The 26,007-nt window shown below is 39.9% G+C and overlaps 1 protein-coding gene across 2 annotated transcripts; it reads right to left on the bottom strand.

Moving 5' to 3' along the window:
- Positions 1 to 6,831: 6,831 nt before the first annotated feature.
- Positions 6,832 to 25,736, bottom strand: LOC109064507 (spermatogenesis-associated serine-rich protein 2). Of its 2 annotated transcripts, none has more exons than XM_042761681.1 (13): positions 25,586 to 25,736; positions 21,173 to 21,224; positions 16,643 to 16,722; positions 16,367 to 16,475; positions 16,038 to 16,087; positions 15,691 to 15,925; positions 15,425 to 15,604; positions 11,881 to 12,016; positions 9,949 to 10,007; positions 9,248 to 9,357; positions 9,071 to 9,173; positions 8,176 to 8,333; positions 6,832 to 8,097 (listed from the first exon to the last, which is right to left on the bottom strand). In XM_042761681.1, exons 2-13 carry the CDS (start codon positions 21,195 to 21,197, stop codon positions 7,849 to 7,851), a joined length of 1,494 nt encoding a protein of 497 aa, XP_042617615.1. In that variant the 5' UTR covers positions 21,198 to 21,224; positions 25,586 to 25,736; the 3' UTR covers positions 6,832 to 7,848. The 2 variants fall into 2 exon arrangements, with proteins under 2 accessions (XP_042617615.1, XP_042617616.1); XM_042761682.1 differs by lacking the exon at positions 25,586 to 25,736 and adding an exon at positions 24,895 to 25,529.
- Between the last annotated feature and the right edge of the window lie 271 nt (positions 25,737 to 26,007).

The raw sequence follows: 26,007 nt of genomic DNA, 5'->3' as shown, positions 1-26,007 counted from the left end.
CCAGCCACCTGCTAACTGCATATATCTACTACAGTACACGGATCCATTTAGAATAACTAAACACAGCAACATACACATGACTAGGGTTGGGAATCGTTAGAAATTTTCCGATTCCGGTTCCATTAAAATCATTAAACAACTATTAAAAAAATAGTGGTAAGGAAAAATGCGCAATACTCAGTGTTCAATACTGTTTATTACTTACTGTCAACTTAATTTAAAGGTTGTCAATGTCAAAATTCAACATATATATTACAGTATACAAATTTTCTGGTTCCAATTCCATTTAAATAAACTATAATTATGTTTTTTTACTATTTTACCTTCATTGAATGTAGTGTTGCTGGAAGGTAGTAAGTAATGTTGAGTAATGCAAGTCCATCAATCAGCATGTGCTTCAAAGTTAATGTTTTTTACACTATCAATAACATTTTGCTTTTCAAGCAGGAATAAGCTGGTTGGACAAATAGTCCCTTGAGGGCTAAGACACTTGTTCATTTCCCAAAATTAATGAAATATAAACTGTTATACTTATAACCATGTATACACACACTCCATAAAGCCCCTATTTTACAAATAATAATGCAGTCAGGAGATGCTATGATGCAATGAATGAGTGGTTTCCACATTTTTAAACATTTAAAATGCATGAAAATAAATATTTTCTATCACTTTGTTTATCACTCTTGAAATGACCTGTATAATAATCTAACCCTCATACTTACATAACAATAGCAGTCTATTTATTTAGTGGTCCAAGTTAAAGTCAGTAAGTATATTAATGACAATATGGTACAAATATAATGTAATTTTGTGGCGGCAGTTGCTGCACGCTGCCGGTACATGTGGATCCACTTTGTCTGCGAGAGCAAAGACACCAACATGCAGTAGCTATTTTAAATGGAAAAATTTCATCAAAGGCATTTAAAGGTCCATCATGGCATAATAGTTTTTCATTGAGTGCCCTCTATGGTGTCAAGTGGCTTGAATTCTAAGTCTGTTGTAACTACTGGCGTTTTGTGATGTTGTTAGTGGTAAATATTATGGATGTGGATCCACTTTGTCAGCGAGACCAAATACACCAACATGCAATAGCTATTTTAATTGGAGAAATTCAATCAAAAGCATTGTAAGGTCCTCCATGGCATAATAGTGTTTCTTTGAGTGCCTCTAGGGTGTCAATTGGTTTGTTTTCTAACTACTTCTAGTAACTACTGCCGTTTTGTAATGTTCTAGGGCTAAATATTATGGATGTGGATCCACTTTGTCCACGAGAGCAAAGACACCAACATGCAGTAGCTATTTTAAATGGACAGATTTCATAAAAGACATTTAAAGGTCCACCATGGCATAATAGTTTTTCATTGAGTTGCCTCTAGGGTGTCAAGTGGCTTGAATTCTAATTTTGTTGTAACTACTGGCGTTTTGTGATGTTGTTAGTGGTAAATATTATGGATGTGGATCCACTTAGTCAGCAAGAGCAACCACACCAACATGCAGTAGCTAGTTTAAATTGACAAATTCAACCAAAGGCATTTTAAGGTCCACCATGGCATAACAGTGTTTCTTTGACTGCCCTCTGTGTTGTCAAAAGGCATGAATTCTAAGACTGTTGTAACTACTTGCATTTTGTGATGTTGTTAGGGGCAAATATTATGGATGTGGATCCACTTTGTCAGCGAGACCAAATACACCAACATGCAGTAGCTATTTTAATTGGAGAAATTCAATCAAAAGCATTGTAAGGTCCTCCATGGCATAATAGTGTTTCTTTGAGTGCCCTCTAGAGTGTCAAGTGGCTTGAATTCTAAGTTTTTTGTAACTACTGGCATTTTGTGATGTTGTTGTGGAGAAATATTATGGATGTGGAGCCAGTTTGTAAGAGAGAGCAAACACAAACATGCAGTAGCTATTTTAAATGGACAAATTCAACTAAAGGCATTTTAAGGTCCACTATGGCATAACAGTGTTTTCATTGAGTTGCCTCTAGGGTGTCAAGTGGCTTGAATTCTAATTTTTTTGTAACTACTGGCGTTTTGTGATGTTGTTAGTGGTAAATATTATGGATGTGGATCCACTTTGTCAGCGAGAGCAACGAGACCAACATGCAGTAGCTAGTTTAATAAATAATGTATGTTTATAGACGGGATCCCCAACCCTGTTTCTGGAAAGCTGCCTTCATACATACTTTAGTTCCAACACACCTGTCTGTCATTTTCAAGTAACTCAGGACCACTTGATTAGTTGGTGCAGGTGTGTTTGATTAGGAGTGGAGCTGAACTCTGCTGGACAGTTGCTTTCCAGGAGCATGGTAGGAGACCCCTGTTTTTTTTTTTTTTTAGCATTAAAGCATTCAGCCAAAAATGAAAATTCACTAATTATTTACTCATGTCAGTCTTTCTTCTGCAAAACAAAAAATAAAGTATTTAGTTAAATGGTCTCAACTTTTTTTGTTCCTGTAGTTAATGTAGATGGTGACCAAAAGATTTTTTTAAATAATCTTAAATATCTCTTATTTGGTGTTCCACAGAAGAAAGTCATATAAGTTTGAAAAAACATGTGGGTGAGTAAATGATGATGAAATTTCATGCTTTGTAAAACTATTCCATTAACATTAAGAGCTAACCTGTTGACAGCTGGTGAAGGCTTATTTGTATTTTTTTCAGCAGAAACATTTGACATTCCACAAATTGCATTGTTTCCTGTATGTAAGGCATCAGAAGGTCCATTAGAACCTGTTCTTATAAGTCTTGGCTGAGTAAGAGCACCAGTGGGGGTGTGCCTTGCTTCTTCTTTGGGGAAGTCATGGCCTAATGGTTAGAGAGTTGGACTTATAACCCAAAGGTTGTGGGTTCGAGTCTCGTACCGGCAGGCATTCTAGGTGGGGGGTGTGAATGTACAGCACTCTCTCCCACCTTCAATACCACGACTGAGGTGCCATTGAGCAAGGCACCAATAGGGCTGGGCGATATATCTAACGATATAATCATGCGCATCTGACAAGCTACGCAATATCGGGTTCATTATCGCAGATGTATCGCCTTCGATAATGATGAAGTTGTGCGCGATTGCATTGCGTAGCTTGTCAGTGATCTACGGCTCTGTCAAGGGGCAGGGGCGTTAAACATGCCTCCTGGAGCCGGTCCCATTTGTCAAAGCAGGTGATGTGCGATTTAGCGCTAATCAGGGAACCAGCTTTACTGACTAGATGTGCTCATGATTATGGCTTGACGTTAGATATATCGCCCTAGACCCTAACGTCAATAGCAGGCAAGGATAATGACTAACAGGCAACTGTTACTGTTCATCCAACCCCACAACTGCTCTCGGGCACCGCAGCATAAATGGCTGCCCAAAAATGCTCACGAAGGAACACTTTACAGTATGTGTGTGAGGTCACAGTGTGTGTGCACTTTGGATGGGATAAATGCAGAGCACTAATTCAGAGTATGGTTCACCATACTTGGCCACATGTCACGTCACTTTCTTTCACTCCACACAATCCAGCAAGTTTTTTAAGGCAGTTTGCAATCGCACTTGATAAGTAATCGGAGTTAAGATCTAACCTGTGGGAGTAATCGAGTTAGCTACTGAGTAGTAATTGGACACTACTTTAGTAGTAAATATGCACTGTCATTGTAAGATAAAAAAAAAATGAAGCTCGAATCTTTTTTGGTTTAATTTTTGCCGGACGAGTTTAATGCAATAAACAAACCCGCGTGACCATAGCAACCATGGAGATTATCAAAGATTGATTCATATAGCTTCCAAGTGGATGCTGCACACTGCTGGTGGTTGAGGAGAGACCACCCACGCCATGATCGTACAGCTGCCTACTGACTTATATTAAATCGGGCTTAATAATTAACGTTCTTGTTAAAATTTAGTGTTTTTGCATTTACAAATGAAACTAGCGAATTATTCATTTATAATTATAGTATTTCTTATTATAGGGTTATTGTTAAATTCATCCTCTAAAGTGCACTTTCATGAACAGTGTAATGAAAAAGTAGCCAATATTTTTCATAATTATCAAAAAATATAAAAGGTGTGCATTATAGCAGCAGGATCTAACTAGAAAGTGAAAGTGAAGCCAACTTTATGACATACAGCATGGTAACAAGTATGGTGACCCATACTCGGAATTCGTGACACACCCGGAGCAGTGGGCAACCCATCCACAGCAGTGTACACACACAGCAGTGAACACACACACACACCATGAACACACACCCGGAGCAGTGGGCAGCCATTTATGCTGGAGAGCAGTTGGGGGTTCAGTTCTTGCTCAAGGGCACCTCAGTCGTGGTAGAGATAGAGATCTATAGAGATCTTCAAAACTGAGTTAGTAAAATCAGGGCTGAAAATGGGGGAGAGGGGACACAGGTTAACAAAGTCAAGGGAGTACATTTTCATACATATAGTGGGATTTCTGCATCGGTGGAAAAATATGCCCCCAACTTAAGTACCCCCAGAGAATCTTGCCCATTGCCAGCACTGAGTTAAAGTATTGTTTTAGGTATTGTTGAAAAGAGCACTGCATGATTCTGAGACCTAACTGGTATTAACAGTTTTAATTACTGAATGTAGCATCAGTTCAGTGGTGTAAGCAGATATATGATCTGCATATCAACATAAATTGTATACCAGCCATTATGGTTTTACTACAGTTAAGCCAGTGGTAATCAATAAGCCATAAAACATGGATAAATGATCGTAAAATCTCTATATTTGTCTGTTTGTGCAGTGCATTAAAGTACCATTCCTGCTGCCGCGAGGATGATGCTGAGCTGAAATGACACAAGTGACGTCTTCCCGGAGCATTATTGAGCCAATCAGATATAAGAAAAGAAAGAGTCAACAAGAATCTTGTTTGTTTGGTTACAAGAAATAAGTCCCACCTTCCCACTCATGCTTGCAAACTCCAATAAGCGAGACAATCGTGCCAAAACTGCAAGCACAGGTAAAAAAAAAAAAAACAGTGCAGCGTATATCGGGTTATTTCAGGAAAAGTTTTGCCCTGCATATGCAACAAATTGTTTACACCTTTGCAACAGCTTTATTTTACACACAGAGACATATTCTTCAGAGTGAATCTGTTTTGCTGTTTTTAACACCACTATTTTTGCTTGCAAACAGCCATTTACAGACTTGCAAGGCTTTTGGCCGCATTTCAGCACAAAAAACAGGTCAGAAGAATACAGATCATATTTATTTCAAATTAATATGAAGTTGCAGTTTTTCAACACGTGATTTACACTTAAGAAAAATAGTAAAATGATGCAAGTCCTATTTTCTTGAGCATATGACTTGATTTACAAAACTTACCTTTACAAAACTTATTTTGTGCATGCAAATTTATTTTACGCTTGCAATGTCATGTACACTTAACAAATATAACCTTGTGCATGAAAATCTTTTTGACATAATTTTACCTTCATAAACAAGACTATTGTAAGACATCTGGTGGGGGGACACCTGGGGTGGCCAGACACATTTCAGGGCGGGCCGGTGCTACCCCTGGCCACCACCTAGACACGCCCCTGCTTTAAGGATTCATCTAAATTAACTTTAGAATTTAGGGTTAAGGTTTATGTGAAGATTATACATTTATTATAATGGGTTTATGTGAAGATTGTTTTAAGCTCACTTAAATTAGAATTATTTGTTTTGTTTTTTTTAAGTCTAATACATTTTCAAATTGATAGCTCTCAATTATACTGTAATGTTGAATGGCTATAGTCAATGGTTAAATATTGTGGGGGGGGGTGGGGGGGTGGACGGCATTTTATTGAGAAATCTTTATTGGTATCATTGATAATGGCCTTCAGTCATAAAAAAGATGCCATTAAACAAATATTTAAAAAATACTGTCTTAATGTTGTTTGTACATTAATTTGAAGATTGAATGTGAAATTACAATTAGAATAGATTTAAAAAATTTAATGTTAGGTGGGATTAATTGCGATTAATTTCAGAAAAATGTGAAAAAAGTGTTCATTTTTTTTTAATCAAATGACAGCACTATGAGAAACACATACACCTTTTCATTTTTTACATTCATCTCTGCATGAACAAGTAATGACTTAAACATAATATTCTCACTTAACAATTAGCTAAAATAGAACAAAATTATATTGCTCCAGATTCTCAAAATGGACACAAGACAAGTAACAAACAAGACAGACACACACACAAAAAAAAAAAAAAAAAACGTATAAAAGATAGAGATTCTAAGAAAAATATTATGTATACTAAGCTTTAAATTACGATTGGCTAAAAATGCATACTTTTTAAAACTTCAGCTCTACATAACTGAAAACATTTTGACATTCTTACTTAGATTAGTTTAACTCCAATGAACACTTCACATTTCTCCCAATCTTCAGTTACAAAATAGGCACTTAATCAAAAAAATGAATATAAAAGCACATCAACAGCTTCTATAAGAAATATTATTATGTGCACACACACCAAGCTATAGCTTCAAATTAATGGCGCATATTTGTTTTTCTGTGGGTGTTTGAGCCCCGGAGCACTGGTTTGCACAGTATCCATTACACCTAAGGAATGAGCCCATAAAACATGGAAACTTGTGTGTGAGCCAGCCAGTAAACTACTAAAGAAGCAGCTTGTGTTCCGTCAGAGTGGTCAGCAGAGCACACGTGTCAGAACACGAAACATTCTGCCTGAAGCAAACACCACTGTGATCTTGGCCAGAAAAATCAGCACAAGACCAGCTTCATACACAAAATATTTCATCATGAATGCCACCATTTTCTGACCAACAGCAAAATAAGGATAACTGAGGAAAACAGAGTCTGCAAACAGTTTCAGCATTTGCTACCAATCCTTCTTTATTTATAATAAAGGAAAAGCAAGGAGGCCAATTAGAGAGAAAGACATTGAGTGTTTGCTAGTGCAGTCCGCATTACAGGAGCAGGCCTCTGACGTCTTTGGTCCGCATCAGAGCAGAAGGAACAAGATGGTGAAAGCGCATGACTGAAGGCACTTGATTACAGCGGTCTCAGATCATTTTGGGGAAAAAAAAAAGAAAAGAAACGAGTCTCTCTCTTTCTCCATACACAAGGAAGAACAGAAGTTACTTGATAACACAGTTCAGTCAGAGAACTAATAAATTGCACTACATACATGGCCGGAGGCTACAAAACATTATATATATAGTTTACATATATACAGGATTGAGCTGAGAAGAATGCGGATCATCATGACATGAAGCTTTCAGAAATAAAAGAGACACAGACAAGACTTAATGTCAAACCAGACAGAAGAGCTTCCCTGATCAAACACACAGACGTTTATCATTCTGATATCCCAGCATGCAAACGCAAGTGTACATGCTTTCCAAACGGAGTCTTTCAGAAAGGCTAAAGGACGCCGACTTTGAGCGCGGAAAGAACAGTGCAGCGTGAAATGAGGCCTTGAGAGCGGATGCATGTGAGGTATATGGTGAGCGTGAAGACTCGTGCTTTAGCACCCGATTGGGGGATGCCACACACCGGCTTCAATCCTCGACAACGTGACAAACACAAACCACTCGCAGCCCACTAGAACAAACTCTGCCTGCAGTTTTAGTGTTGATCATCTGAGAATCGCTTTCCTCGACTCTGACTGATTGAAAGAGGAAGCCCACAAGCAAACACTCACCACAGGAACTACTGAGACTAACACTGAATGCTGATGTGACAGACAGGTGTGAAAGAAGAGTAAGACAGAAGAGTGAAGAGCAGAAGTCGAGCCGCAGCTCAACTGATGTAAACGACTTTCTCTTCATCGGACAGCTGTGTGTGTGGGTGGTGGAGGGGGGTGGTGGGGGGGGGGGGGGCATCACGGGCAGTGCGTCCGCGGTTGCCTCTGTGGAAGCCCGTTCTGGGCAGGTGGATCTGAGCGATAGCCTGAGGAGTGGGAGGAGCCTCTCGTGCTATTGGTCGGCTGGGAGTTGAGGTCGTTCTGGTGACCGCGCTCTCCCTGATAGCGGTAGCTGCTTCGGCTGGGATTTCGCTCGGGGTACGCATTTCCGTTAAATCGCTGATTGCCCTGGTAACCATGAATGATGCGCCTGTTACCCTGGAAAATCTGCAAGACAGAGAGACAAAGATCGGCTCAGCAGGACCACACGACTGCCACAGTACACGAGTGCCTGCGATCGCTCACCTGTTTGTGCGGCACGCTGGGACGGCCCGTGTAAGCAGAGGCCTGATGATGCTGGAGCTCAGAGGGAGGCGGGGCTTTGGCAGGGGTGGAGCCTGTGATGGAGGAAGAGGTGGAGCTACAACGAGAACGGCTGGAGTAGCCAGTCTGAGGATGATACACTGCAGACAGACAGAGACGATCAGTCATTTGAACATTTAATCATGGAACAAACAGTCATGATCAGGGTTGCCAGGTCCCAGCCCATATTCCCTCCCCCCCCCCCCCCCCCCCCAAAAGGACTGAAAAGTAACTCAATTTTGCCCCGTCCAATCACAGTTGACAGCTGCAGGATTCCCCTAAAGGGCCTTAAAATAAATGTTTTGATTTCGTTTATTCAATGTTTTAAATAATTTTCAGATTATTTTAACATCTTTATATGTAGAATGTGCATAATTATTTAATCTCTATTTTATTCCTCCTCAGCTAATTTGGGTACTCTTAATACTTCTATTAGTCTGATTTTCATTTTCAGCACTCTGCTTGTATAAAATGAGCTATAAAAATAAATAACACTGCAAGCAGACATAGCCATCCACAAAAACTCAAGCAAGTCCAATTTAGGCCATTTATATTGTTTTTCACAATACACATTGTTTCAAAGCAGCTTTACAGAAAATCACGATGTTAATGTTTATTATTTATTTACACCTTTGTTTTATAATAGCATTTAGCAAATTAAAGTGAGCAGATTAAAATGTTATATCAAAATTGTTTTTCATGGTACATTATATAAGTAACCCAAAAAAATCCGCAACCCTCAGATCTCTCGTTTTTCCTTGCGACTGCATTTTCAAAACAGACCAGTTGTGCGGGAAAACCGTGACTCTGGCAACACTGGTCAGGTTCACTGACCCACCTGATCCAAACGACATGATGCTGCACTTAAGAGGCTCCAGATCATGGGAGAATTTCACAGCTTTACCAAGATCCTCGTCATACTTGCGCTCACTGACAAAGTGCTGGAGAGAGAGATGGGCATTAGACAGCTGTAAATGAAGCGTGATGATTTACACTGTCACTGCTGTGTGTGTACCTTGATGTCTGCCCGTAGTTCAGCGAGCTGCTCCTCTGTCAGTGATGCTGATTGGTCAGACAGTCTCCTCAGCTCCTCTGCTCTTTTCTGACGGCCGTCCAGAATCGCCACTGTCACAGGAACACAGGCCTGATCAGCCTCAGCGAGCAGCATAAACACACAGTGACTGAAATGGAAGTCTCCCTCCACTCATTGACACGCTTGATTCTGTGCCAATCTGCATTAAATGCGGTTTATTTGGACATACACAGACGCTGCTGCTTTGGACAGGCAAGGTTACACCCATGAAGCGCCAGCATGATAACAATGACAATGGGTTTGTTTGCGAGGGCTTTTTAATGCGGTGTCAGCTTCTTTGGCTTTTTTCATGGTGAACACCATCCTCGAGTTAAACAGAAACCAAATAAGATATTTAAGACCCATTCATCCCATAAACGCAAACTACATTTAGATTAATTTGCTTAAAAACCTTTTCCAGTGTATCAACAGAATTAAAAAGTATGTTTGACAGACAATGGGCTCTGATGTACTCCTTATAGGAGTACAAAGTTCTTGTCAAAACAGAGCTGACTTCATGTAATAAGCACTTTATTTTTGATTTACACATTTCACTGTCACAAGGAAAGGAATGGTGAGGAGCTGAAGTTTGAACGACAGACGGACTGACTCTGTATGTGTAGCAATGCTGTCGTTCTACTCACTGGCTTCTGCTTTGACTTTGTCCATCTCAGTGAGCAGCGTCACCTCTCGATCCATGAGACTGAACAGAGAACAGGAGCAGTTAGAGACAAACCCATCACATACTGAATAAACACAGATTATTCACTCGTCACAGGTTTGAGCGAATCAAATGACTACAGTTTGACAAACATGCTGCTGATCACAGTGCGTGGGTTTTGACTTTCTAATCTGTGTTATGATCATGGTTAAATTGACTTTTTCCTTTCCCTGATTTTAAGATATTAACTAATCATTCAAGCCTGCTTTATTACATGATTCCAAGTAAAATATAAGTAAATGATTTATTAAACTGCATTCAGTAGTTTGCTGCCAATTTAAAATGTCATCTGAATGGTGTACATTCACATGAGATGAAGACTCAAAAGTGCTTTCACTGTGTTTTACATAAATCTCAGAGACCATTTAACACCATTGTGGTAACGGTACTTAAAAAACAAGAATGGCAATGCTAATGCTAAGCTAAAGAACTACTGAATGCACCTTTAAGGTGACATGAATGAAATATTCACAATTATTTGTTTGACAATTAATCGTCAGCCCAAACGCCAAACTGTGACAGCATTTAATGTGCGTGGACTTGTTCTGATTATACTTGTGAGGGCCAAAAGTGAAATACTTTGAGACATTTGACTGGTCCTCATCAGTTCAAAAGGCTTATAAATCAGCCACAAGATGTTGATGTAAATCTAGGGTTGTGCACATGTTTGTTTGATGGGTTAGTTTAAGGGTAGGAGTTGGGTTAGTCAAGTCAGCTTTATACGTATAGCACAGAGGTGGTGAACTCCAGTCCTGGAGAGCCGCAGCCCTGCAGAGTTCAGTTCCAAACCTAATTAAAACTCAACTGCCTATAGCTTCCTAGTAACCCTTCAGACCTTGATTATCTCATTCAGGTGTGTTTGTTTAGGGTTGAAGCAAAACTCTGCAGGGCTGCGGCTCTCCAGGACCAACGTTCGCCACCCCTGGTATAGCACTTTATACAATACTGATTGTGTCAAAGCAACTTTACAGTGTCAAATAATGTGTCGATAATGCAGGAGGACAATAGAAAACTCAATTTCTCAGTGTATGCATATGTGTGTGTGTGTGTGTGTGTGTGTGTGTGAGTGAATGAGTCAGTGAGTGTGAGTCAGTGTGAGAGTGAGTGTTTGTGAGTCAGTGTGAGAGAGTGTGTGCGTAAGAGTGAGTGTGAGTGAGTCAGTGTGAGAGTGAGTGTGTGCAGAAAGAGAGAAAGAGTGTAAGTGTGTGTGTGAGAGAGTGGAGTCAGTGTGAGAGTAAAGTGTGTGTGAGTGAGTGTGTGTGTGTGTGTTGATGAGTGTGTGTGAGTGAGTGTGTGTGTGAGAGAGTGTGAGTGAGTGTGAGAGTCAGTGTGAGTGAGTGTTTGTGAGTCAGTGTGAGAGTGAGTGTGTGCGTAAGAGTGTGAGTGTGTCAGTGTGAGTGAGTGTGTGTGTGTAAAAATGTGAGTGTGAGTGAGTGAGTGTTTGTGTGAGTGTTTGTGAGTCAGTGTGAGAGTATTTTGTGTGAGTTTGTGCAGTGTGGAGTTTTGAGTGTTGAGTGTGTGCGTAAGTGTGAGAGTGAGTGTTTGTGAGTGCGTGTGTGTGTGTGAGAGTGAGTGTTTGTGAGTGCGTGTGTGTGTGTGAGTGAGTGTTTGTGAGTCAGTGTGAGAGTGAGTGTTTGTGAGTGAGAGTGAGTGTGTGTGTGTCAGTGTGAGAGTGAGTGTGTGCGTAATAGTGAGTGAGAGTGCGAGTGAGTCAGTGTGAGAGTGAGTGAGAGTGCGAGTGAGTCAGTTGCGTGTGTGTGTGTGTGCCACCTCATCAAACTCCTGATTCATGATCCAAACGCATGTTTGTGAGTCAGTGTGAGAGTGAGTGTTTGTGAGTGTGTGCATGAGTTACCAGCTCTGCAGCTCAGCAAACGTCTGCTTCATGCTCTTGATGGAGGAGTCCATCTCATCTTTCACCACGACTCTATAGCGGGACAGTGACGCTGCACATCGCTGCAGGTCCTTTACGGAGCGATCGACGTTAGGCCCTGAGAAAACAAACACTAGATCTTCACAAAGTGTCTCATGAACACACAGGCACTTTTAACAGTGCATGAGCCCCAAAAGCTCCAGCCATTGGTCTCCAGCAAACATCTGGGACCAGTCAGAGTTTTGGGCAAACTTTTCACTAATGTACGTCTCTTGAAAGCAGTCCTTCACCAGTGTTTAAAAGCCTCATGATGATGACGACAATGTGATGTAATGTAATGTGATGAAAAATGTGTCTTTTTCTGTCACAATTTCGGTCAATCCTAATTCACTGCAGGACTTCAGGAACATTTAAGTGAAACGCATGACTTTCCCCAGAACAAAAAAAAGAATGTTGCTCTCATTTTCCATCTACTTTTACAGTACAGATTAAAAGGCACACAATGATAGTGAGAAGTAATCTTTTAATCTTAATATATTTTATAACTTTAAGATTTAATCCCTTATAAAAAGCAAGTGTCAGCGTTCAAATAAACTGTAGACGAGGTCAAACATCCTTCAGTCATGCAAAAGTAAAGTCACTCATCTGAACAATTATAAAGGTTATGAAATGAATGCTTTACATTAATTTGACTCCAGCTACACTGCAGTCTCTCTCACAGCAGGAGGTTTTTCACTTTAAATTGAACACTCCAGCATCTCTGCAGGTTTTATGAAGGTATATTCAATACCTTTTAAGACCAAGTGAAGAAAATTTAAGGAATAAATTGAAAAAGTCGATACATCTATAAGGTCTTTAAATGTAAATGTCTTGTATTTGCAACACTTCAAAGTTTGAAAATACAAATGATCACTTCTCATGTACACTGCAAAAAGTGCTGTTCCTCCTCAGTATTTTTGTCCTGTTTGCAGTGCGAATGTCTAAAGATTCTTAAATCAAGATGCATTTACTTAAGTAACAAAATGACAGAAGATATGATCTTGTTTTATGAGAAATCAATCAAAATGAAGTGAGTTAATGATTAAAACAAGAACAGATCTCAGGAAGCTCAGATTCTCTGACGTTTCTGTCGGCTCTCCTGTGTTCTGTGCGATTGCTGACGTGAGAGAAAAAAAAAAAAAAAAAAAAAAAAAAAATTCACATGACTCTTCATTGTGAAGTATTTGAGTAACAGTACTTCACTAATAATCTTGAGCATTATTTTTGGATATCTGTATTTTACTTTAGTTCTGATAAACAGAAAGAAAGAAAAAATTCAAGCACAAAGTAAATTTGCTATCATGACTTTCCTCAAAGAATAAAACATTAAAGAGCAGGTCATGTGGTATTTTAATGTGTCCTAATATTGTGTTGGAGCCCCCTACAATAGGTTTAAATGCATCTAAAGTCAGAAAACATTGTAATTTTCTCAGAATATACATTTAATATAAGCACTTCATAACATGTCCCTAAGTTATATCACCAATCTTTTAGAGTACCACACATCGGCTAGGACACTAAGATCATCAGATAAACTGTAACTGATAGTTCTTAGTTCCAAAAAGAGGTCTAAAGATGATAAGAGCATTTATGGCTACCAAATTGTGGAATAGTCTTCCACTTCATATTCGGCATGCTCCATCCAGTTTTTTAGTCTCAGCCGAAAACATTAGCCTTCGCAGAGGTAAGACCCTCGTAGAGACCTCTAACCTAACCCCAATTCATTCATTCATTCATTCACTCACTTTATTTATAGAGCACTTCACAACTGCAGACCAAAGTGCTGTAAAATCCAAAAACATTACATTAAAACACACAACTTAAAACAAGACACCCTATTAAACAACAAAGACTAGCCCACCCTCTCAAACACTAAAGACAAGAATGTGTAATGACCTGATAAAGGGTATTTGTCATCTGTTGGTTGGTTCATTAAGTGGTTTATTCTTATTAATTATGTTAGATTTTATTGTTTTTAATCTTTGTATATGCTTTCTTTTAAATTGTGAAGCACTTTGGGCAACAAAATTGCGTTAAAATGTGCTATACAAATAAATAAGAAGTTGAAAGTTCGGAGCAAACCTCTCCCTTCCATAAGCCTTCTCTGCTCTGATTGGTCAGCTGGCCAAGCCTGTTATGATTGGCACAGAGAGGAGTCCTTGAGCCAGTAAGCCAGCGCTATCACTGACAAAGCACCTTTATATAAAACAATAATATAGTGCTCCAATCCATTCTTATAATAACGACATAAAATACAACACCACATATGCACTTTTATACTAATATATTCACTTATTATATTAAGTGAATTGTTCCCACAGCTAAAGTTTAGCTGATAAACTCTGAACACTTAAAACAATAATGTTGGATATGTTAGCCAAGTGCTAACCTGACTAACTGATGAAACAATACAGTTTGTAAACCAAATTGTCTACTGTAATGTTTGAAGAACGACAGACAAAAGACGCTCTGTTTCTTAACTTTTAATCAGAACGCAGAACAGCTGTACCCCAGGAGCACCAGCCTAACCTAACCTCTCCCACATTAACCCAATAACTGCAATTTCACTGATTATAAAGTTTGTTTATTCATTCTTTATTATTAACCCAAGTAATTAGAATGACGTCAGTCTACATTAATCGACACATTCTTAGGTCCACAGCGATTTATCAGAACTACTTCAGTAAGACCGTAATATCGTGCTTTACCTGGAAACTTAAAGCTGCACTAGGTATACATCACATATTAGCACAAAAACTTGATATTTTGGGCACTCAATTGAAAATGTACACACAACGTATCAATCGTAAGTACAGGCTGTGGTTCGGAGAGCTTGTTAGTCCAAATAAAGAAGATTAAAAGCCAACGAAGATAAAAGCCAAGATTAGAGAAGCAGTCCTCGGTAAAATGACAAGCACACAACAAAAGGTTCGAATTGTATTTCTGTGATATCCCTAAACACAGCATCTTCTCAACATGACGTAAACAAATCGATTCATCTGCGATTTTGATGCGATATTGCGTAGCTTGTCAGTGAACTACGGCTCTGTGTAGTAAGTGCTGCTCCATTTGAAAGCAGGTGATAGACATTTGCTACTCATCTCAGAACAGGCTTTACTGACGAGACACGCATGACAATCCCATGCAATTAATCGTGCAGCCCTATTATTTATCATGCACTTTTTTGATTAACAACTTTGCCGATTGTTTTCATTTAAGGATAGCTACGTTATAAACTGCAAGAGAGATATTTTTCAAAGACCCATATGACCTGCTCTTTAAAATAGTATTTTTCTTTATTGTAACTTGAATAACAGGCCGATCACACTAACCCTAACTCACAGTCACACAAGTTTAACTTTCCTTTTATTTAAACAGCCAATGAAACGGCTGGAAGAACTCAGCCTCAGTGCCACACAGATGTTTATTTCGTCTTCTGTCGTGTGTGAAGCAGACAGGGAACTCAGACCAATACAGAATCTCTTACCCATCTTTCTGCTGGCAGGACCTTGCTGTGTGTCGCTGGACAGAACGGGCGCAGAGGGATGATGGGAGCTGGAAACAGGCTTGGCTTGAGACTTGTTACTGGTTCTGTGATGGTTCTGTCGTGCTCCGTGATTGGTGCTGGGCTGAGGGGCAGGGCTTGACGTGGACCCCACGTCTCCACCTGTAGCAGAGGAAAGAAGGGCGGAGTTAAAGCATTAATCACAGCTCAAACACCTGAAGGGGATCACCTGCTCTCAGCAAACACACCTGTGGCCTCCGAAACCTCAGGGGCGGCGGTTTCCAAGTCTAGCTCCGTGGTGTCCAGAGAGGCGGAGTCCAGCTGCTCGCTCAGAGAATCTAGCGAATCACCGTCGGCCGCTGCCGAACCGTTGGCATGGAAACCATTAACGGCTTCCTCACACTCAGCATCCGGAGCCAATTCGACAGGAGAAGAGTCTGCGGGAACATCAGTTTGTGCTTTTGGCTTCTTTTTCTTCTTGGGCTGTGAGTTACAGAGTGAACGCAAGCAGCAGTTAAACCTTAAATATTCATTATTCAACTTGTGTTACAGACACACATTTAAACTGCATGTTTGGTGAAGCTTGTTCCCTCACCTTCTTTTTCCCAGTGACATTCCACTCCTTCAGGATCTCCACGGCCCCGCCTAACACACACACACACACACACACAGAGAGGTTACAATCACATCACTCGGGACACACAGCACTGCCTCCTATGAGACCTGCATGAGGGCACTGGGTGTGTTTGTTTTTTTCTCTTTTCTTTGCCAGCTTCTATGGCTATATTCATGGTTTAGTTCATTAAAAGTAAAACTAAATAAAATGAAAAGTTTAATTAAATGAAAAACCTAAAAATTTGAATTTTGAAGTGCTGAGTGTTTAAAAAAATCTTTTTAAAAGTGTGTGCGCGTGTGTGTTTGTACCTTCCACAAACGCCTGCACCGCTCGATCCACGCTGTTCTCGAAGTGCTGCAGCACCAGAGTGATCTCATTATTGCTCTTGTTGGGAACCACGGCTCGCACGGCGTTTATCTGATGAGATCCAAAACATTGAGCAAGTCGAGCTCGAGATTCACAGGAAAGAGTAAAAACACTGACATAAAGAGCACAGCTGAAGACTGGAAGAGGCCATTCACAGAGAACCCAATCCCGTTCTACGTAAACGACCCGAAGACAAACACAAGCAAAGCCATTCGTACCTTTTCTTTCATATTCTCAAACGTTCCTCCTTGAGACATGACCATCTTTGAGTGCGTGTCGAACACCACACCCGACACATCTGGAAAAAGAGGAGGGAGGGGAGACTGAGAGATTTCCACGTGTTCAGTTCTGAAACGCAGCTCGACTTAACAGTGCAGAAAGTCTTGGCAGAGGATCTCGGTTAAAGCTTTTCTCCAAAAATATGTAGGTCAAGAGAGAGACAGGAGGGGCTGAACGGGGAACGATCGCAGGATCAGTTATTACATTCAGAAAAACTAGCACACTACATGAAGTCTTTAGAAACAGCTCTCATTAATTCCACTAGCAGTAAAACTAGAACAGAGCTGAATATAAATCACACTTCCACTTTAAAGTGGTGTAATAGCTTAACTTTCAGGCACAAAAGAAAAACATTACTCAGTTTAGAGCAGCATTACAGTATGAATCCACTGTATGATTTGTTTCCCAGTTTGTAGTAATGCAGACCACTAATTAAGCAACAGACGTGAACTTTACTGAAGGTCAAACTCTATTATATGTTTGCAGAAATCAGAACTGCACTGAGACAGAGGAAGAACTCAAACTTTCTCTTATCGCTCCACACCGCCTGACGTTTCATCTGATGTCTTCACATTTAATTTTTTTTACATTAATTTCCAGTATGTCTGTCCTTTCCATCTCTAACTGTACAGGGAGTCAGAATTACCATAATGGCCCTTATAGTATATATTTTTAGAGCAAACCAGCACATCGATCTGTCTATCAAAATTAAAATGATATCTCCACTGGACACAATTACACAAACACTGGACAGAATTAGTCAAACACTAAAACAACATAAACGTGACTTCTGTCTGTCATCCAGCACAGCTTAAGTTCATTTTCCAAGTCTGTGCTGGTGCAGGCTGCTTCACAAAACTAGAAAAATAAAAATACACAGTCAATCTGTGGATATTAGACAGCTCGTACAGGTGTTATACTGAGGGCAAACTCTGTATGTGATTATTTTGTTAGGGCCATCATCTCTCTTCATTCAGAATGAATCTACTAGAACATTCCTGCCGAGACTCTTCACCACATCCAGAGTAGGGCTGTGCGATTTGGGGAAAATATCTAAAAAATGCGATTTTTTTGATCCTGTAATCAGTATCAAAAGTGTGCAGCACAGTACAATTTGATTTGCGATTTTAGCTTTAGCTTAACATTGTCAAAAGTGTGCAGCACAGTATGGGTATTGTTACCCTACTGAAAAAAAAAAATAGAAACCATCACAGAAATTCTTATTGTTTCCATTAAAACAGTTACAAAATTGCTTTTTGTAGTGCGTTTTGGCCATTATTCCAATAATAATTACTTTGTTCTATTGTTTCTCATCTGCCAGATTACATCCCACCAATAGAATCCATCAAATACCAGCAGACACCATTATAGTTTACATTAAAGCTAATATAATTCCCATTATAACCTTTAAATCCATTAAATATTCTATTGTGTTTTGGGAGGGGTTCTATTGTTTTTTCAGCAGGGAATATTATAATGGTATTACTACTTTTACAGAATTTACTTAATTACTGAATTATTGTGTAAATAAAGAACTGTATTACTTTAGCTAATTATTATAGTATCACATTGGCTGATTTGTTCATTTTTAAGTATTTGGGATTTTAAAAACAAGTTTAAAATGTGCTGAATGTTTCTCTTCATCCAAGTGAATTTAGCAAAGCAGTTAAGACTGAATTTACACTTGTTTTAAACGTGTAGCCAGGCGCGAGCTGACACAGGTTGTGCGCGTGTCTAGCCTTGTCCATATCGTTTAAACAGCTCTTCTGTGAGACGCGGCAGAGAGGAGCGAGTATGAGAAGCATTCAGAGACACAGGCTGTGTGTGCGCTCTTCTGAATTGGGAATAACAAACATGCATTATAAACTTCTTTTCAAATTACAATCTGTTGGAGAGATAAAATTTGCACATCAGATTATAATTTAAAAGAAGTTTATAATGCATGTTCGCTATTCACAATTCAGAAGACCGCAATAACGTTCATGTACTAATAAAAACATCTAAGAATTTCTCTTTTGTTCTCCAGTACTGAAAGCAGAACCGATAAGGGAGCTCTTGATATGTGTTGTGACGCAGCTCTTGCTTTTTTTGTTTGGTGTCTGTCATTTCGAAGCCAAAGTAATCTCATATTACATAGTTTTTTCTTTAGTATTAATGTGCCTAAGTATCGATCTGACCCTGTAGGCGCCATAATCACACACACACCCGCTTTCCAGGTTTTTTATTTTTTATTTTTTTTTTTATGGTGGGTGTTTACGCAGTTGGCTAGAGCAGTGCTGATAGGGGAGAATGGAGGTGCGCTCACTCTATTGGTTAGTAAGACTGTCACTCAAGGCTGCAGTCATGCATATGCTCTGGAACAGAGTAATATCGCCTCCACATCGCAGGCTTTGCAATTAGCAAAACCGCAACGTCTCAAATCGTGATTGTGATTTGATTTCGATTAATCACACAGCCCTAATCCAGAGTTTTAGTCACGTCATCTCACAGCAGAAAGGACATAATCTGATCCGAGAACATAAGCTGTTCTCAGATCAGTGACTAAAGGATGATAGTTATCCATGAGCCCTCAAACTACACATGAACATCCAGTATGAACTTCCTGTCACATGATGCAGGGGAGGCATCAGTAAAGAACAACAGACTTTGACTGAAGCCCCAGCCGATCTGCAAGATAACCAGATAACTGACCGCAGGTTTACTAGTACAGTGCCTCTATCAGCAGATGTTAGCAGGGCAGATTTTCGTGTTAATTCTCACAGGAATCTGTGAAGCTGCTGTGTAAGTCACTGTACGTCAGTTTGACTGGATTTTTATCCAAACTATGTGTCTAGTTTCTACGGCTGCACGATTATGACAACAATCATAGTAGTCGATTATTCCATTGTAATTGTGATTATTAATTATGATTATCACAATTAACATTAAATGATGTTTTGAATAGCTTCATATCATTGTTTGAAGCAACTGCATGACATTTTTAATATGAAAATAAACGAGCTGAAAACACTCTTCCTGAAAAACTTATTGCTTTTCTATAGTATTATGCCTCAAATATACAATGGTTTGGTTTCTTCTTTAAATTAAAAAAATAAAATAAAATAAATTAAGCATGGTATGATGTTATACTAAACCTGAAATTAAAACAATGGAAAAACTGTAAATAACCTGTAGAAAGGAAAAAAACATCTTAAGTGCAGAATCATTTAAGTGGACTCTTGCGCCTTTACATAATTGTGGCATCCATAATTGTAATCACGAATAGAAATTAAATTAATTGTGCAGCTCTACTAGTTTCCATTACTCCAGGTTAACTCACAAAAATTCAGCGTCACGGGAAATGCTAATGCTTTCATGTGCGCCTGTGCGTGGATCTCCCTCTGAGCAACATTTCTCAAGCTCTTGAACAGTGAAACTGATGAGATGTCAGAAATATCAGCCATAAAGACACGCAACGCAGCAAGGAACGGTTTAATCAGGTCAAAGGCGCTCAGTTTACAGAACGTTCTGCTGCTTCCAGCTCCACCCCACGATCAGAGTTCAGCAGTTTGCAAAGTCAGTGAAACAAAGATTTCATCTGCCAAACAAAACCAGAGACTGCGGACAGAGCGACTCAACTGCAAAGGAAGCGTTAAAGAACCGTTTCATCAAAAGTAGTCTGGTCTTTGACGCGTTTTGTGCTTCTACCAAAGACTAAAGCCCCCTGAGATCAGGAGTCCCCGAGCGTTCAGATGAAGGAGTGGAACTGACTCATGACTGCTTTCTCCTTCTGCTTGAGAAAACTCAACACAGGAAACAGATCTCAGACAAGTAACAAGCTTTCGTGTTCTCGGGTTTCTAACGACAGAATCAAAGTCTCAAATGTAACAAAACTACTTAAATTACTCGGCGGCACCTCATCGGTCACTGCCATGAAAGCATTTGCTCAGGGATAACTCACGACTCAGACAGAACAGCTACAAATTATAACATATGTACTCATTTAAACATACAAATATTTACAGAAAGTGCAAAAGCAGTTCAAGTTCCAACAACAAAGTTCATTGTTAAACAAAGAAACGTGAAGAACAAAAACGCCCAGATCTACTGTCCTGTTCTTAAATCCTGAATTTAATACGGTTGTCAATCGAGAATCGTTGCAGTGTGTATCTAGTGCAATAAAAAATAACTTATTCAAACTGTGAGTGTGTTATAAACAGAAAGTGAGCATAGAGCGCTGCCTTTATAATCCCTCACCAACATGACTGATTATCTGCAGTGTTTAATAGCATAAAAAGCATCTCACAAACACAAGCAGCTGCCATATGGGTGCAGAAGAGGAGTGAAATTGGCATGATGTCTAAACTTTGAACATTATCACAATGAGACATTCCTTACGTTTACGTCATCAGAATAAGTATGGAGATAATATTACTGATACTCGCCTGTCAGTGATCATATGAACCGAATCATGTTTAGGGATCGCTCACCTTTATAACCACTCTTCCTCGCCATCCTCCTCCTCCTCAGTCAGTCACAATTCTACAGGAAGAGAAAAAATCTGAAATTTAACACCTGCCACTGTAATCAAGAGTGTAATTAAAACGGTTCAATTCTCAAAGCATGAACACTGAGATGGAGAAAAAGGCACCGATGTAAAATGATGCCTCACTGAAGCTCATGGAAACATACGGTAGTAAGAAGTTAAAGCAGAGTTAAAGTCAGTATTTGCATTAGTCGCTCATTAAAGTGTCCAGAAGTGAAGCGATGGTTGTTAAAGATGGTTTATCGTGCTCTGTCACACGAGAAGAGAAACAGTGTGAAATTTCACCCAACATTTTATTTTAAAGTTACATTCTAGATGTTATGGCAGCTAAAGGAAGAACGATTTTAATCACTAACTGCATCTTTACACAACCAAGTCAAGGCTGCACAAAATTCAGTGTAGATACACAATTCTGCATCAGAGCCGGGTTACATTATGCCTGCTCAGACCCACCTCGGCTCTAGTGTCGAAGCATACAGTGGGACTTACTGTGTGAATGCATTTAAGCCACCTCTGAGCCTGTGTAAGGACGCCTATTTGCCACTTTAGAAGCACCTCTGAGCCGCCTTCGCAGTGCAAACATTATATAATCTCGCTTTTGTTTGATTAATCTGAACCAAGCCTAATTTACAACATGACACAATAAAGGTGATTATACACGGGCAGCTTTCGGAGCAATCTAGCCACCAACAGGCACCCAGCCGAGACACAGGGCCCTCGCTCGATCTGAAGTATCCAGAGACAAATCTGGTGCCCGTTCTCAGTGAGAAAGAGCCCAGCAGCATCACTTTAACTCTCACTCCAGCATCATTAATGACGGAGTGTAAGAATTCATTTCTCCGCAGGCCTGCAGTGATCTGCGTCTTTTTTGCGCGAGGACAAACCTCCACATTTACACTTGGACTCGACCCTCTCTCTCTCTCTCTCTCTGCTGCAACGCATTCGCCGGAGAGAACCGAACACAACCGAACTGAAACGACCTGATGAAGAAACTGAAGTGCGCTCGTCACAGAAAACACATCTGGCTGAATAGCTGCTGACTGGCAGCGAGCGGACGGGACAGAAACGCTCAGCAGCACCTCAGTAGATCCGTTCTTCCCCGAGAGCCGCGCGCGTTCCGCCTCTGCCCGGACTCGACCGGTGTTCTGAAATATTCGGTGTCTGAGATTTTCGGTGACGCTGGGCGGAGCTTACATGAATATTCATGAGTTTCCTGTTTCGCGTTAAAGCGTCTCTGATAATATTAGTACGTTTTCACCGGATCACAAAAACTGTTCAACAAGGTAGGTTAATTACGTTTCAGCTTCTAACGAAGATAAGCAAATGTTGAATATAATTGTTCGTTTGTGCACAAAATGTTATTGTTTGCTGTTTTAAATGTTTACTCAACGATTACAGCCACTGATTTGCCAGAAGCAGCCTATCGTTAGAATACGCTACAAGTAAATGGGCCAGTAGCTGTTAAATATTTTCTCATATTCCTCTGTTTTGCTATGAAAAGTATGTCATTTGAAGTTGTGTAGCATATGGTGGCACAAACTTGCTCACTGTATTGTAAGACTGTAAGGTGAGAAATGAAGAACGATATAAAGACTCTTATGTAGTAACAACTATTTAACTTTTTTTTCTCCTTAAAAAAGGTGTCACATGGAAGTGCATGACAGCCTACAGTTCATGTGGAGAAGCTGTTTGTTTGTAATTAATATATCTGTTACAAATCAGCAGAGTTTGATACTTGCACTTCTGCCTGTTATTTTTTTTCCTATAGCTTACAAGCTCTTCTAATGGGGGAGACTTATATTTTTGTCAAGTTATATATGAGGCCACTATTGCACACATAGATGAAGACATGCGTAAACGTTCTCAGAATTAACTTTTGCTTTTTTATCTGATGCAGGGGATGGTGGATGTGTACTTTATCAGTGTAATAGTTAAACAAATCATATGCAAAATAAAAAACTTGTATAGCCTACTATTTGATACAAATGTTGTATTATTTAACCAGTTTTAAAGTTTTACTACATTTTGTCTCCTGAAATCCACACTTTTGGAATCAAGATAATCAAAGGTAATCAAACCAAGCACAACCTAATAAAACATGTTTCATGGATAAAGGGTTTTGTAAAAAAGTTCATGTTGGTGGATATTCCACTAATATTAAAAACATGTGGGTCATTCTTGAATGGCTTATTCTGCAGTGGTATAAACAATATGATCCCATTGATTTGGAAGCATGTTTCTTCTCCCAACATTTAGACTGATTTCATTGAGTTTGTTCATGGTGCATAAATTTCTGTTTGCCATTTCTTGTTCATATAGGAATTTACTTTAATAATGTATTTAATAATTTACTTAAAACAGAAGTCATATAACATGTGCTTGCTTATGTTGATCAGTAGGCCTATCCCTGAACACATATACAAGTTGTTACATCCTTGTGTAGCTTTCACCTGTTTTTTTTTTTTTTTTTTTCAAAACATGACCATGTATTTTATATTTATACAGGTGTGTAGTAAATGTCATTTATGTAATGTCTTCACCACATCGGTTAATAAAACTTTTAACACCGAATCAGTTGAAGTCTTTATTCAGCAAAAGCAATCTACTTTTATCTTTGAAATGAAAATATACAAATTACTGTATGTTTTGATATAGCCACTTTCTATTAAACTACAAAACATTTTAATTGTTATAAGTTTGTAGAAAATAAGCAAAAAAATTGTTAAAGTACTGCAAGGTTGTGGATTTCAAAACTTGACCAATACACATTTGAGTCAAAATGATTGTCAAGTGCACCACAATGTGTATATGATTAAATACAATAATAAAGTGTATAAAGACATTTGTACACTTTTGTTTAACTATATAGTGCATTTTATGTACTAAATGTATATTTTTTAGACAAATAAAGAAATAAATACAGAGATTAAGAATGTTTATATTCCAGTTCATGTGTGCATTAAAAAAAATTCATCTTTTGCTTTGTTATTAAAAAAAATTTTTTTGAATGATTGAGCAAACGATTAGGAATGACAGAATAATCATCATACATTTTATTATGGCACAACAGATACATTTTGGAACAGTTATTAAACGACACATTTTAAGCACTCTTAATATTATAAAAATGCTTAATTGTTTGTAGGCTCATTTGGAGCGTAGCCTACATCAGGTAAATCATTACGACAATCACAATCTTTAAATTATTTTTGCATATTAACAATAGTAATAAAAACAACAATACACTAAGCATAATGTCATTCTAGGCTAAAACATACCTTTTTGAAAATCGTTTATGTTTCAGTGACAACGTACTAATATTATCAGAGACGCTTTAACGCGAAACAGGAAACTCATGAATATTCATGTAAGCTCCGCCCAGCGTCACCGAAAATCTCAGACACCGAATATTTCAGAACACCGGCTCCTTTATGAGCACAATAACCACAGACTCGCTCTCAGGAAAAAGAAACTTAAACTATGCAAACACGAACGCGCTCGGACTGACGCACGCATACACACACACACACCCCGTTCCCCGCCGGGGGCGACGCAACCGAAACGTCACGCGGGCGTCGGCACATCGCGCACCTGTGCGCCGTAAACAGGTGAAGCCGCATTCACGGGCTATATTTAACCTGACCGGAACACCGAGCGGCTGTTTACCAAAGAGGAGGCACGCGGCGCTCGCATCTCTATTATGCAACCGGAATATTCCAGCGGTGACTCGCCGCTCCGCGCCTCGGAACCGGATCCATCCGCGCAGAGTTCCGCGGATCGTGCGGCGATAAGACGCGTAACACGATCTGCGCGATGAAAAGGTGAGAAGAAAGGAGGCTGAACTGGAGCCGGACAAAGCGCCGCTGTGTTCCCGTCTGGAAATGGGCCACCGCGACAGGAAGCGAACCGAATCCCGGCAGGAAGAGCGCGCTGATGTGGCACTGCGCACGTGACACGCGTCAAAACACTCGTCCAGAGCGCTTCGAGGTGCGTTTGTCTGCTGTGAACGATGGCGATGTATTCCTGGATCTGGGTGCGTTTATGCTGCGACGCTCAGAGATCCGTGATTCGCTCCCGAACGAGTTAATAATAACGCGCTTGAACCGAGGCGAGCGTTTATGATATCAATCACACTGCGGCGCGCGCTGCTATGTGGCAGTATCTTAGCAACGCCTCTGCTAGCCGCGGAGCTAATGTATGCTAACAGAGAGCGACGCGCACAAAACGACACACGGATGAAAACAACCGTACAAAGCACGAGATTTAACACACGACTCTCGCCGCTGCAAACGGGACGCCGGGTGTTTTTGTTCGCGTTCACGAGGAATCACGAGAGCGATGGAGCGAAGCGTCTTACCTGAACGACCAGCAGAAATCCGCGGCACGTGCACGCGCAGCGTACGCTCTTTTATTTGACTTTTGCGCGATCGCTTGTGCGCGAACGTCTGTCTATTCTTTCAGCCGGCTAACGCGTCACTTCCGCTCGACCAGCGCGCGCCCCTTACTTCCGCCCTACTTTATATCCGCACGCGCGGCAGCTGAGCCACAGAGAACACAGTTCACTAAAAGTTCAAATATATAACAAATGGGACATGCATTGCTGACAATTAAACGCGCGTGCAGAAGGAACATTTATGAGCTGAAGGGCCTCATGCAGAACGATTCCAAAAAATGTTCAGAATTCATGTTTGATGCAATTCATGTTGTAGAGCAACACTTGAAAGTCTTGAGTGAAAGTGACTTGACATACAGCCAACTATGGTGACCCATACTCAGAAT

This window comes from Cyprinus carpio, chromosome A8, assembly GCF_018340385.1.
Source record: "Cyprinus carpio isolate SPL01 chromosome A8, ASM1834038v1, whole genome shotgun sequence".
Taxonomy (NCBI): Eukaryota; Metazoa; Chordata; class Actinopteri; order Cypriniformes; family Cyprinidae; genus Cyprinus; species Cyprinus carpio.
This window is presented reverse-complemented; position numbering and strand designations above follow the sequence as displayed.

What these genes read in the sequence shown, in the direction of transcription:
- LOC109064507 (XM_042761681.1), bottom strand. Translation starts at nt 21,197, where the DNA reads ATGGCGAGGAAGAGTGGTTATAAAG. An exon ending in CAAAGTCAAAGCAGAAGCCA is followed by an intron (nt 9,358 to 9,948) that starts GTGAGTAGAACG and finishes TTCCTGTGACAG; the next exon opens with TGGCGATTCTGGACGGCCGT. An exon ending in CATCATGTCGTTTGGATCAG is followed by an intron (nt 8,334 to 9,070) that starts GTGGGTCAGTGA and finishes GTCTGTCTGCAG; the next exon opens with TGTATCATCCTCAGACTGGC.